Source organism: Puma concolor, chromosome B4, assembly GCF_028749965.1.
Source record: "Puma concolor isolate L17-30 chromosome B4, mPumCon1.1.hap2, whole genome shotgun sequence".
NCBI classification, from domain to species: Eukaryota; Metazoa; Chordata; class Mammalia; order Carnivora; family Felidae; genus Puma; species Puma concolor.
In genome coordinates this window covers 82,975,187-82,989,414 of record NC_141673.1, presented here as the reverse complement: position 1 = coordinate 82,989,414, position 14,228 = coordinate 82,975,187, and the positions used below count along the sequence as shown (strand labels likewise).

General features: G+C 38.5%; 1 protein-coding gene across 7 annotated transcripts in view; it reads right to left on the bottom strand.

The window, feature by feature from the left end:
- ITPR2 (inositol 1,4,5-trisphosphate receptor type 2) overlaps positions 1–14,228 on the bottom strand; it is a 515,364-nt gene that overhangs the window by 349,959 nt on the left and 151,177 nt on the right. For all 7 annotated transcript variants that reach the window (XR_015253713.1, XM_086713794.1, XM_025930361.2 and 4 more), the window contains 5 exons: positions 10,299–10,440; positions 7,860–8,021; positions 2,604–2,776; positions 1,501–1,620; positions 957–1,142 (listed from right to left, as the gene is read on the bottom strand). Coding sequence is in view for 6 of the 7 variants with exons in the window: in XM_086713794.1 (XP_086569920.1) it covers positions 957–1,142; positions 1,501–1,620; positions 2,604–2,776; positions 7,860–8,021; positions 10,299–10,440 (783 nt within the window). In the remaining variant the exon portion in view is untranslated. The remainder of the gene's footprint in view (positions 1–956; positions 1,143–1,500; positions 1,621–2,603; positions 2,777–7,859; positions 8,022–10,298; positions 10,441–14,228) is intronic.

The following is a 14,228-nucleotide window of genomic DNA, read 5'->3' as shown; positions in this document are numbered from 1 at the left end:
TACAAGAAATTGTCTCTAAGCCTGTTCAAGTTACAATTTCTGTTACTTGTTCCAGCAACATGTGTCTGATGGAAAGTATCATTAGGCTGTCCATTTTTGGTTTCCTAGGATTACAAATACACTAAGCTTGAAGGCTATGGATAACGGCTCACGTGAAACCACCTCTCGCCTTCCCAGTCCCACTCGGCTCTGGCTCTATTATCTACATTCTAACCTTAGATCCACTCACTTCTCAAACCAAATGTGACCAATCCAGATGGCATCAGTTAGGCTTGGATTCGTCAGCCTCCGAGATCAAGAATTAGCCTTGGCTTTGTTGCGATCGATACCTGTAGAAACCAGGGAACACGAAGCATGCTCTGCCTTTCTCAGATTCCTGCCATTTGGGCCTAACTTTTCCCCAGGGCATCGGCCGGGGTTTCTATACCTTCCACTCAAAGATACCAGCTAAGTTCTTGCTCCCAAGATACTGACCACCGGGAACTACCATCACAACTTCTGCTGCTACCTGTTTCCAGTGAACTTTCATAACCAAAGATACCAGTTTCTCTCCAGCCCTAGGTCTCCACGTATTCATAAACACAATCACACTCCCACCGGCTAACTGTCTCCGAGGCCACCTCTGTGGCTGGATCAGCACACCCAGCTAAGTACCATCTCTCAAGTCCAACACTGGGGTCCCAACATGTCTCACATCTGCACCCACTCCAATCAGTATTGGGGGAAATTACACCAATTTGAAATTAGTGAAAAATCAGAAAACTGCAAGTGGTGTAGGTGGAAAACACAGATATTGACTTTTATTTTGAATATTTTAAGTAATATTACGTATTTTCACTACCTTAGCTTTGACAGGATTTTTTAAATTTCCTCTTCCTAGATATATGACTTCCGGAGGTTTCAGAGAATCTTCCCTCAATGAATATGTAAGATTGACATTTATGATGATTCTTTACCTGTAATAGGTAAGAACTTCCAAATCAGCTTTGGTGCCCTCTTTCGCTTCTTGTGCAAGGTGTCTGATAGCTTTGCCGTGAGGTTCCTTGTTGCTGTCAATCCAGTAGAGCCAAACTTCTTCATCATCAATGTCATCTGAAAGGATGGAGCTCTCCAGGGGGTTGTCTACTTGCATTGAGACCAGCCTTGAAATAAATTATACATACAAAATCTATTAAGAAGCTCACTGACAGGGGCGCGCCTGGGTGGCTCAGTCGGTTAAGCATCCGACTTCGGCTCAGATCATGATCTCACGGTTCGTGAGTTCAAGCCCTGCATCGGGCTCTGTGCTGACAGCTCAGAGCCTGGAGCCTGCTTCGGATTCTGTGTCTCCCTCTCTCTCTGCCCCTTCCCCACTCATTCTCTCTCTCTCTCTCTCTCAAAACTAAATAAACATAAAAAAAAGAAATATGACAAATATTTCACAATATTTCACTCACAAATATGACAAGGAGCTATAATGCTTACAAATGATGAACAGAAAAAGATTCCTCCCCTGCTTACTTAGTTTGAATGAGAATGTCTGCATTGCCTGGGCTCAACATAAATTTACAGATGAGTTCTTGAGTTACAGGTATAGCAGTAGTATTAGACACACACAGATCTGATAAATAATCCAAAAACCTGGCAAAAGAAAAAAAAATAAGTTGAACAGTAAGAAAACACATTTCATAAAATATCACAATAAAAATATGGTCGGGGATATAATGAAAATAACTTTTTCTATCTATCTTTAATATTATCTCCATGCAACATTTTTTAATGTGTTGCTTATCTATTGCATCATTAGAAACAAACTAAACATCCAATTATTTGTGTTTAATACAAAGCTTGTTTCAAAAAAGGATATAAGTTTGCTTCTATTTATTTGGTATTATTCATCCCAGAGCACTGTGACTTATTACATTTAGAAAATTATTTATCTGCCCTAAAATGGACTATCCAAGAATTGGATAACAAAACAAAAGCAGATGGAAGCTAATTCTGTGAGTCAAAGCCCCATTTCTACCTTTTAACATTTATTTGCTGCACTACTTAGTAAAGAAAGCTGTCAATGTGCTTGATGTTTCTGCATTCACTTCTCCCACATAAAGCAGCATGGATCAATAGAAACTGAATTGGATGTAATACCCCAATAGTGAGAAATATTACTATATTTTAAATATGTCATAGTAATATAGTATTTCTCACTATTGGGGTATTCTTGGGCAAGTTACGATGTAGGCTTCTATTTTCTCATCTCTCAAATGTGGCTGACCATAGATAAACAGCAAACCTCACGGGATTGTGTGAGGACTTACATAAGACAATGTACATGAATACATTTTGAAAAACTATAAGTACTATACAAACATAAGTGATGAGAATGAAAGTCATTTATATTTAACTGTGTCTATAAAAGGTTTCCATCTCCTATGAGGTAATAAGTCTGTGATACATGATTATTATAACAGAAAGCTCAACATAATTTTGTCCATGAAAGCTAATGGTGTGAAACAACTCCAACTTTTACCACATTCTAAAAATAAAGCAAAAACTCTTTTCCAAAAAGCAAAAATAAAGCACTGTCCCCACTAGTAAAGAACACTGCATGAACCACTTCAAACCTTGGCTCGCGATTTCTCCTGAGTAAACTGACAAATGTTTCTATTTCTTTTGCTGTGATATGTTTCTCTAGTAGTTTTCTGTTGTTGTGCAACAAAGCTGTGATGGTATCTTCTGCCAAAATATCATAGCCAATCTGGGACTGCATGACACAGAAATTCTTAGCAATATATTCCTGCAAAGAAGAAAGACTGTCAGAATGTACTGCAGGCAGCTTAGAAATAACAGGTTCTGTTAGAGTCAGCAACATGGATTAATGTATTCATAACAGAAAACTCACTCAAATGTATTGTCAAAAGAGAAACAATAATCCCTCAGTAAATATGGCTTTTTGAGAAAGGAAATAAAAACATATGAACATATGCCTGACTTAAATTGTAACAGAAAATTATATACCAAAAATGTTTAACACGGGTGCTTCCGTTCTGAAAGTATAAGTGGGAAAAATAAACATAAGCCTAGTTAAAATAACAATTTCTTATGACGTGGTAACTACAGGTTTTACCAGCCCAACAGAGGCCTTTCTTCTACCTCACAAAAAGTCATAACTGACTGTATCAAATAATAGAAAGAAAATGACTCTCTGATACTTTGTTTATGAGGCATGAGATCTATACTGTTACATGAAGATGCCAGGCAGACTTGCGGTGATTTCTTTTTTTGCACATATGCCAATTTGTTAAATCTTCTCTTTAAAACAGTGATGAAATTCCATACCATTTTTTATCTTAGAAAGCTACCAAACAAGATAATATGATTAATCAGTCACTTTATGGACCAGATCATTCATCCAATAAATATTTCTTGGAAGCCTACTATATTCTAGGCTATTTGAGAGATTAGGCATATGGTGGTAAACAAGATAGATGAGTTCTCCTGGAGCTTATATCCCAGTGTGCAAAAAGGCAGTAAATGAGCCAATAAATATGATCCTTTTAAATGTTAATAAGTGAAAGAAAATAGAGGCATGGGGAAAGGTGACAACCTCAGATGGGGTAGACGCTGAAGAAATGATATTTGAGCTGGGATGGAAAAGATGGGAATGATAAAAAGGAGACAGTCATGGGGAGAGAAGCCATCTAGGTAGTAGAACCATGCTCTTCATGTTCTATAATTTTTTTTTTCAACGTTTATTTATTTTTGGGACAGAGAGAGACAGAGCATGAACGGGGGAGGGGCAGAGAGAGAGGGAGACACAGAATCGGAAACAGGCTCCAGGCTCTGAGCCATCAGCCCAGAGCCTGACGCGGGGCTCGAACTCACGGACCGCGAGATCGTGACCTGGCTGAAGTCGGACGCTTAACCGACTGCGCCACCCAGGCGCCCCTCTTCATGTTCTATAAACAACGGTGGCCATGGTAGCTACAGACTAGTAACTATGGAGAAAGCTAGAGCTGAAGTTGGAGAGGTTGGTCCTTGAGAGCCCTGGTAAAGGACAAAAATGTTACTCTAAGAGCAGGAAAAGGCCATTGGGAGTTTCAATCATGCATTATTTAATCTGCTTCTCATTCTTCACACTGACTCTCCTATATTCCATTGCTCATGTCCCACATTCTGGGTACAAGTAAGAATCCCACACAACCATAGATAGACCCAGTAAGTTTAACTAACTCCTTCCACAATCCAAAGTTCTCACTTCCAATTTCTTGGGGATTCTCCTTGGGGATGTACCTCTGGTTCTATGATGGGAAAATTTATTGATTAGAAAGTGGGGTGTGTTTTTTTTTTTTTTTTGCCTTAGGTAAAATTTACAGGAACCTATCTATTCCTTGAAAATGATACACATTGGACAAATCTAATTATATTCTAGGCAGCAATTTTGTGGCCTTTCAAAATGATAGCTTCATATTGGGTAGCCAGTTAAGTAAAGTAAATGTTCTGTTGGTATATCATTTTAAAGACATGTATTGATTTATACACTTTTATGACTGCTGTAATCATACTCTAGTATAAGGCAAACCTCCAAGATGTTTGATAAATAGATCAAGATGTTGATAAATCAGATCAATTTAGAGGTTGTCACCATATTCTATAAATAATAATAAACAGACACTCAACATTAAAGACTTGGGTTAACACTAAGTCACAAAAGAGCTCCCTATTAAGACTCTATACAATATAGATTAGGATAAAGGAAAATAAGATAATTATGCAAAAATTAGAAAGTATTTCTACCTGTATTTTAAAATTATGTTCTAAAAACATCAGAAAGCTGCTCTATGCTTAATAAAAGCATTTTTAATTCAAAAGAAATGAGAAAAAATCTTATGCATCTATCACTGAGACTGAATTGGAGCATGCATGAGAACATGAGGGAAAATAAAATCTAACCCTCAGTAAATGCTGGACATTTATTCTTTTGTCACCTCAATGAACTACATCTTGGGGAGACATCCCAAAAGAGAAAAAGAGTGTCCCCCCACAGTCATATGCTCTAAAGAAACCCAGAAAGTAGGTCACCAAAAGTGAATAAACATTTACTTGGAGAAGTGATACACCTGGGTAGGGTGAACTAAGAACAAAGAAGAGGAATAATTATAGGCGTAGAATATGTGTGTGTGTGTGTGTGTGTGGTTTCCACTTATCAGGCGGATGAGTGTTTTCAGAGGAGAAATTGCACATACCTCAGCACACTAGGCATGAGTCTTCAGCTAAGACTAACAGGAGTTGAGATAAAATTTGTGTGCCAGATGAAGAAAGGACATCAGTTAAGATATGCCACCCAGGGGGGCGCCTGGGTGGCTCAGTCGGTTAAGTGTCCGACTTCGGCTCAGGTCATGATCTCGTGGTTCACGGGTTCGAGCCCCGCATCGGGCTTTGTGCTGATGGCTCGGAGCCTGGAGCCTGCTTCCGATTCTGTGTCTCCCTCTCTCTCTGACCCTCCCCCCATTCATGCTCTGTCTCTCTCTGTCTCAAAAATAAACGTTAAAAATTAAAAAAAAAAAAAAAAAAGATATGCCACCCAGGGAATCTACTGGGGACTATCTGAACAAACAAAGCCAAGGAGATCTGACAATGAAGCATAGGGCAGTACTATAGAAAGAAGGTCCCTGAGACCTTTCCAAAGGCTAAGCACAGTCAAGATTGGTGTATATTGTGGACTCAGAGCATCAGATAAACTCTGTAAACCTGATGATTTTTCAGTAAATGCCGTCTAACACAACACAGCACCTGCCAGGTAGAGGAGGCCAGGTAGAATACACTGAGCAACCTCTAAGCCCCCATCTCCACCCCAGATCTTCACAGAATAACATGATCCCTAATATTGAGTAGCTTCCGGGACATAGACTCTCTGAGTGCTGAAGGTCCATCATTTAATGCTCTGCAACTTAATTTTTTTCCACCAAAATAGGAAGGACTCTACCTATTTTATCTTGCCATCTTAAAGGAATGAAGCTGGGGAAAATAAATCTGATGGCAGTATTTCCAATTGGAAAGAAGGCTGTTTATAACTGGGATTATATTCAAAAGTGTTTAAGGATTTGTTTATATTATCCCCTCCCTCACTCTTTTGCTCTTTGCCATATTACTTATCTTCTAACTAGTTTGTTTTACATATTCTTTTTAGACTTCTTCTCAAACTTGAAATAGAATTTCAAACCCAATGTATTTTAACATTTTTTATAAAGCAAATTCTTTGTTCTCACCAAGAAAGTTTCAAACTACTAAGAGGCCATAGTGTGATGACTAAGAGCCTAGGTTTGAATACTGGCTCCAGTCATAACACTATATAATCTTTGGTAACTTATTTAACCTCCATGTAGCCTCAGTTCCTCATCTTAACTCAGTATCACCTGAGTTAAGTTGTGAAAAGTGCTTAGAACTGAGCCTGGTAAGTAAACACTCAATAAATACCACTGACTATTCCCAAGTAACCGCTACCTTCTAGGCCTGACATCCTGGGCCTACGTGGCTCAGTCTGACCTGCCTTACCAGCCCTCTCACAAACTAATCAGTTTTCTCTCAAACTGGCTAAGAGAAACATGGGATGCTAATTTATAAAATAATGATTTTAAACAATTTTATATTACACAAATGTATATTATTATATACATTTATTTATATATTTATATATATATTATATATAAATGCAAAATATTTTGTATTTTTAAGATAAAAATGATACTTGGGGCACTTGGGTGGCTCATTCAGTTAAGTGTCAGACTCTTGATTCCGGTTCAGGTCACGATCTCACATTTCATGAGTTTGAGCCCCGTGTAGGGCTCTGTGCTGATGGCACAGAGCCTGGGTTGCTCTCTCTTCTTCTTTCTCTGTCCCTTCCCCGCACACGCTCTCTCTCAAAAATAATAAACACTTTTTTAAAGATAAAAATCACACTTTAATTTCATTTGCCATTGGAAACTTGCCATTGGCAATAGTCCAGGTTTCCTGTTCTCCATAGTTAGAACCATCGTAGGACGAAAGTGCCCTTGCTAGCATCCACCATTCTCTCTTCATAGACTCTTCTTCACTAAAAGCCTGTTCTGATACAGTTTAAGAAAATGATTGTCGGGGCGCCTGGGTGGCGCAGTCGGTTAAGCGTCCGACTTCAGCCAGGTCACGATCTCGCGGTCTGTGAGTTCGAGCCCCGCGTCGGGCTCTGGGCTGACGGCTCAGAGCCTGGAGCCTGTTTCCGATTCTGTGTCTCCCTCTCTCTCTGCCCCTCCCCCGTTCATGCTCTGTCTCTCTCTGTCCCAAAAATAAATAAACGTTGAAAAAAAAAAAAAATTAAAAAAAAAAAAAAAGAAAAAGAAAATGATTGTCATCCTCCTCAAATGCTTCCTTCTCCAAACACCCTTCCTGGGCTCCCCTCTCCTGAATTCCCATGCCATCTTTTCTCTCTCATGTCCCCTCTTTGCCTCTCCCTCATGTTTCAGGCATACATACCATATCTTCACCACCAGACACAGAACTCTTTGGCCTACACATGATGATCCAGAACCTCACATGTCAAGAAATGTCAAGAAATGTCTCCCACCTCTTTACATAACACATCCAGCATGTCTCCTGCCTAGCAAAAGCTAATACCATGCCCAAAGACTTCAGGTATCTTCCCCAAAGGTTCTAACTGTACATGGAAGAATAAATACGTCATCACAAAAATACTTACAGGTCATTTTTTTGTGTGGCCAACATAAAACATTTCATTGCAGAGCAGAAATTCCCATTCCTATGTTATGTAGTTTAGAACAGTAACCAAAGACCCTTGCCCATACTTGAAATGTTAAATAGAGGCAAAGACGCAAGCCACCTCTGACCTGATTTTTCCTGTAGTCCTGCTGCGAATGTCTGAGCACGCGGTAACACAGCCTCAGCATGTACTTATAAGGAGCGTATCTTTGGTCCCCCAGATCTTCAAGTCTCAACATTGAGCCTTCTCCTGCTTTCTCCTTAAAGGGTGCTTTAAGAATCCCAAATACCTATCAGGGGGAGAAAAAAAAACAAAAAACAACCATCTATTCTGATGAATGGAGGTTCATGTTTTACAAATAAACACAATGACTCAAAACTACTTTTGCAATATTTGAGCAGAATTAATGTAAAGGAAAAAAAAAAGACTTAGAATACAGAAACAACACATTAAGAAAAGAAAAAAATACCACGAAAAGGATTCCTTAAATTGACAAAGAACATTTAAATAAAACACTTAATTCTGTTTAGAAATTATATTTTATAAAATAAGAAATAGAAAGATGTTGGGATGTACCAAGTTACACGAACATATTCAAGTAAACTAAAATATAGTTCAATTTCTATGGCTTTACAATTACTTCTATTGTGTTCTATAACTTTCTAAAATCAAAATAATATAAAGAAAACATTTACTTTTCATCTGAAATTGACATCAGAATTTTAGTTCCGAATATTACTTCTAAACCTCTTTCCAAAAGAGTTTATCTATTGTTCCTGGTACATTAAGATGTCACCAAAGCATGGATATATCAGTATTCCAACAAATAAGGCACTTCATGGGCAACTGGTGGTGACCAGTGACCAGCATTATAACAAAGGATAGCAGCTGGGAAATATTTAATAAACATTAAGGAATATAACTCTTTTAGGCAGCAGGACAGCAGGTAGGGTCACCTAGGGATGAGCTGGTAGTGTGAGTAAATTATGAAAGAGCACCTACACAAGGGCATGAGCATTAATACAAGAAAGCAAAATGGAAAGGAATCATCTTTGGTAGTTCATAAAATATAATACAAATTAAAGTTACCTCAATAATTTTATATTCACTAAACCTTGAATTTTCTATTTAAAATACTGAAATAAACAGGGCTCCTGGGTGACTTAGTCAGTTTTTGTCTGACTTCGGCTCAGGTTAGGACCTTATGGTTCATGAGTTTGAGCCCCACGTTGGGCTCTGTGCTGACAGCTCAGAGCCCAGAGCCTGTGTCTTCACAGGCTCTTCAAATTCTGTGTCTCCCTCTCTCTTTGCCCCTCCCCTGCTCATGCTCTGTCTCTCTCTCTCTCTCAAAAATACATAAACATTTAAAAAAAATTTAAAGACTGAAATAAACTATTAGACATGTTGGTTGACGTAATATTAATAAATTATTCAAAGTCCTAAAAGTCCTTGAAATCAAATGTTTTATACAAAAGAATGCTAATGTCAGAAAAGCCTTTGTCTCATTATATTTGCAACCTTTATTTTCTTTGAGAGAAATGTTGATTTTACATTTTTAGACAATCAGCTATAGAATATTAATTGGCAATGTGTCTACTGTTTTCCTTTCCCAACTCCACAAGAACATGTATATTAATAACATGTTTTTTAATTTTTTAAATATCTTCCTTGAGTTCACAATTAATGCAGGAGCCCATTACTTTATACAGCAATTAACTGAATTGAAAGAAACACATAACGGTAGGTATGCCCATATATGCATATTATCAGGAAATGAATTAATTTACTGGTGTGTTATAAAACAATTTCAGAAGGACACAGTATAGGAGTAGATCTAGACTGCCAGGGGAAAAAAAAAAAACTAGAATATTATACAGAGCATTTGTGAGCTGATGAGTAGACTTCCCTACTTTCTTAAGGAAGAGAGGGACAGAAGCAGAAAGTAGATGGAGATAGCATTTCCAAAGTTATCCTGTAGATTCTACCTAGAAGATTATCCCAGCACATTTTCTGCAGATAGTCTGACACTGTAGGTTTTCTGAGAGGTCTGCAGAAGGATGTCTCTAAGATGGCCATGGTGATCCCTGCCTCCTGAAATCCACAGTCTTATGCAATCCTGTCTCCTTGACTATGGGCTGGATTTACTGACTCACATCAGATTCAGTTATAAAAAAGGCTGTGGCTTCTATCTGGGTGCGCTCTCTTGTTCTCTCTTGGATCCCTCATTTCTAAGGAAAGCAAGATGCTATGGAGAGGTCGGTGTCTACAGAGAGGCCTGTGTGAGTGAGCTGGGAAGTGAAATCCTGTCCCATTCAAGTCAGAGATGACTGCAGCCCAAGCCAGCACCTTGACTGCGGTCTTGTGAAAGACCCTGAGCAAGAACCACCCACCCAAGCCACTCCCAGATTCCTAATCCACAGAAACTGTGAGAATACTATCTGTTATTTTCAGCCACAAAGTCTTGGGGTAATTTGTTACACAGTAATAGATAACTAACACAAGGACTTTCCTGATGCTATAATTCAAAACAATTCAATGTGCAAATTTAGTACATGAAAACATTCACCTGTGCCAGTATGTTTTGTTCCCTCATTAACTTTTGACGTTCTCGGTTTGGCTTAATGATAACGACATCCAAAACTTCTTGTCCGTTATTAAGTACATCAGCCACAAAGAAGATGAGGTCTTCCAATAATTTGGTTACAAACCTACCATAAAGTGAAAAAGAAACTTAACTCAAGTTTTGGAAAATATTTTTTAATAAGTACTGAGGACTGAAACACTGGAACATTGAGAACATTTTATAATAAAAATTCTTTAATCAACAATATATCTAATTCAGTTAACATTTACCTAAATCTTTATAAAGAGCATGCCTTCTCTAGCTCCTCCAGCCGCCACTCCTGCTTCCAGTTCTAATCAAGTATTTGCAAAGACAATTATGACATAAAGCCACGTGAGCCCAAATAGAAGATAAGTTGATAGGCTAACACCACCAGATCATTTTCTAGAACTGACTAGCAAAGAAGAGCATTTCTGCTTAAGGGAGAACGGCTCAATTTCTAAATTTCTTTTTTTTTTTTTTAACGTTTATTTATTTTTGGGACAGAGAGAGACAGAGCATGAATGGGGGAGGGGCAGAGAGAGAGGGAGACACAGAATCGGAAACAGGCTCCAGGCTCTGAGCCATCAGCCCAGAGCCCGACGCGGGGCTCGAACTCCCGGACCGCGAGATCGTGACCTGGCTGAAGTCGGATGCTTAACCGACTGCGCCATCCAGGCGCCCCTCAATTTCTAAATTTCTAAATTCAAATCCTTTTTCTACTATTGACTCAAACTACATTTCCAATCTTCACCATACTTCTGCATTTCCAATGAACAGAATAGGAAACACTTAAATGATGTATGAACAGAGTCAGAGCAAGCAATCAGATGTTTTAAACTGTTCTCAAACTATTACCTGATCTATAAAAATCACGGCACTCTAAAATCATATATTAACGTTCACCTTTAACTCTACATTTTGGTTATTATTTTAACTATTACTTGAACTTCAGTGGCATTCAGAACCTAATATGTCTTAAAAACCCTTCCTCCCTTAGCTTTCTTCTTCCTCCTTCCTCTGCCTGTTCTTCATCATTTTCTACATGAATTTTTAAATTTGTTTTAATTTTTTCAACGTTTATTTATTTTTGGGACAGAGAGAGACAGAGCATGAACGGGGGAGGGGCAGAGAGAGAAGGAGACACAGAATCGGAAACAGGCTCCAGGCTCCGAGCCATCAGCCCAGAGCCTGACGGGGGGCTCGAACTCATGGACCGCGAGATCGTGACCTGGCTGAAGTCGGACGCTTAACCAACTGCGCCACCCAGGCGCCCCAAATTTATTTTAATTTTTGAAAAATTTTGTCCAGCAAATATATATACATATATATTATCCATACACATGAGCATAATCATTCACTATTATTAGCATGCCCAATCATGATCACATCAATAAGAAAACTATAGTATAAGAGATCAACAATTCCAAAAAAGTATAGAATGTATTTAGTTAAGAAGCATTTTGATCCTATCTCCAGATTTACCTCCTGAAAGAGAATGTACTTTCATAGAGTCAAATGAACACACCCAGAATCCAGAATTTAGCCACCTACAGGCAAATTTCAGCATACTTCCCAAATCATAAATTCCACTCCAAAATTTCAGGGATTCTATGCTTTCTTGGTGTACCTATGTTAAATTTGAACCCAAACTGTTTCTTTTCAAAAATGTGCCTGATAAGATTCACTCACATAAGCTCTGAGGACAATCAGAGAAATGTAAAATATGATTCATGTGCATTGAAATGTGGTGTTAATTTCTTTTGAAAAGCATAAATATATGTATTTTCTTTTTAAAATTATTAATATTCTTTTCCTCCTCTGTTTCAGATTAAGTGTATTCAGATGTTTAGATATCTAAGAAAGCACAAGTTTGGGGCAACTACAAATCATTCTGTTTTAAAGTCTTCCAGGTGGCCTGAATTGGTGACAATTAATGGAATGATGATGAAGACAATTAAGTCTTAATTGAAAATCATTATACATTAACCCTGCTTGCACAGCGTGACTCCTCTGATGATGGGGCAATGGAAGGCAAGAAAACCAGTCTTTTCTTCTGACCTCAAAACTGTTGAAACTCTTTTTCTCCCTTTTCACCTCCAGCACCCCATCTGTGGTAAGCAACTGGGTTTTCTCAGGTTAGATCAAACTCCAATTCTTTTTTTTTTTAATTTTTTTGAATGTTTATTTATTTTTGAGAGAGACAGAGATAGAGCATGAGTGGGGGAGGGGCCAAGAGAGATGGAGACACAGAATCCAAAGCAGGCTCCAGGCTCTGAGCTGTCAGCACAGAGCCCGACACGGGGCTCGAACTCACGAGCCGTGAGATAATGACCTGAGCCAAAGTCGGATGCTCAACCGACTAAGCCACCCAGGTGCCCCATCAAACTCCAATTCTTTACTGAGAAGTGGTTTGGTCCTACTAATTCACCCCATTTTATTAATTTGCTTATACTAAAAACTTTCTGTGTGGCTTTGTCATATGCAGCAACGATAAATAAGATATAGTTTTTAAAAGACATACCTAAAATAACAAAACACTTTGTGGATTAGGAACAAACTAAGAGAGACACAGCGATAAGCAAGGATAATGCTCAATCCCCGCAAGATAACTGGGACTGGAAGCACACAGCAGGAAACTAAGTTCAAGATCTGAAAGCAGCTATTAAAGTAGGAATTTTCCACCTCGGAAGAGAACCTTAAAACTTGGGTGGCCCCTTTTCAGCTCTGGCTGTGCAGTAGGAAACTCACAGAAAGACTGGACCTAGCCACCTGTGAGGTCAACAGCTGAAGCCTCAAATTACCATAGGACGGGGAACTCTGTTCTCAACCATAAGACTGACAGAGGAGATCAGCAAAAGTAGAGAAAGGAAAAGCAAAAACCAGCCACTTAAGAAGAGCCTGCATATTCAAATTCCAAAGCACGTGAGGAAAACGGACATAAAGAAGGCCAGTCCCATCACACGTGAAAAATCAAGAGGTCGATTCATTACCAACAAAATGCAGGTAACAGAACAATTTCAAAATAACTTTTAAATAAGTCTTTTCAATCACCAAAGAGATAAAGAAAGATGGGGCGCCTGGGTGGCTCAGTTGGTTGTTCATCCGACTTCGGCTCAGGTCATGATCTCGCGGTCTGTGAGTTCGAGCCCTGCGTCAGGCTCTATGCTGATAGCTGGGAGCCTGGAGCCTGCTTCAGATTCTGTGTCTCCCTCTCTCTCTGCCCTTCCCCCCTTGTGCTCTGTCTCTCTCTGTCTCTCAAAAATGAATAAATGTAAAAAAAAATTTTTTAAGAGATAAAGAAAGCAATTATATACAAAAGAGACAAAAATATCTTAAAAAGGCAGATACAAATGAACACAACAGAACCAACAGAAATCTGAGAAAAAAATTATAATCATTTCAACAAAAATCTAATTCACAAAGGTAAACTATTCTATACACAAAGAAAAATTATTGATTTATAAGACAATATAAAAAATCAATGCAGAAAGCAGCACAGAGAGATATACAAAGGCAAATGATAAAAGGAAAGTGAAAAGATAAAGAGGATGAATGAAGAGGATCCAACATGCATTTAATAGGAGTTCCAAAAGAGACAAGAGAGGGGAAAGGTAAAGAAGTAACATCTGAAAGAAAACACCAGAAAACTTTTCAGAATTAAAGGAAGATCTACGTATACAGACTAAAAGCATACCTTAAATATCAGGTGGGAAATACAAAAATAAAACTTCCTTATGTAAAAAAATAATAATAATAATTAAACATAAATTCACAGACACAGAGAACAGATTGGTCGTGGCCAGAAGTGAAGGGTAGTGGGTGGGTGAGATGGGTGAAGGAAGTCAAAAGGTACAGACTTTCAGTTATAAAACAAACAAGCCCTGGGTGTGT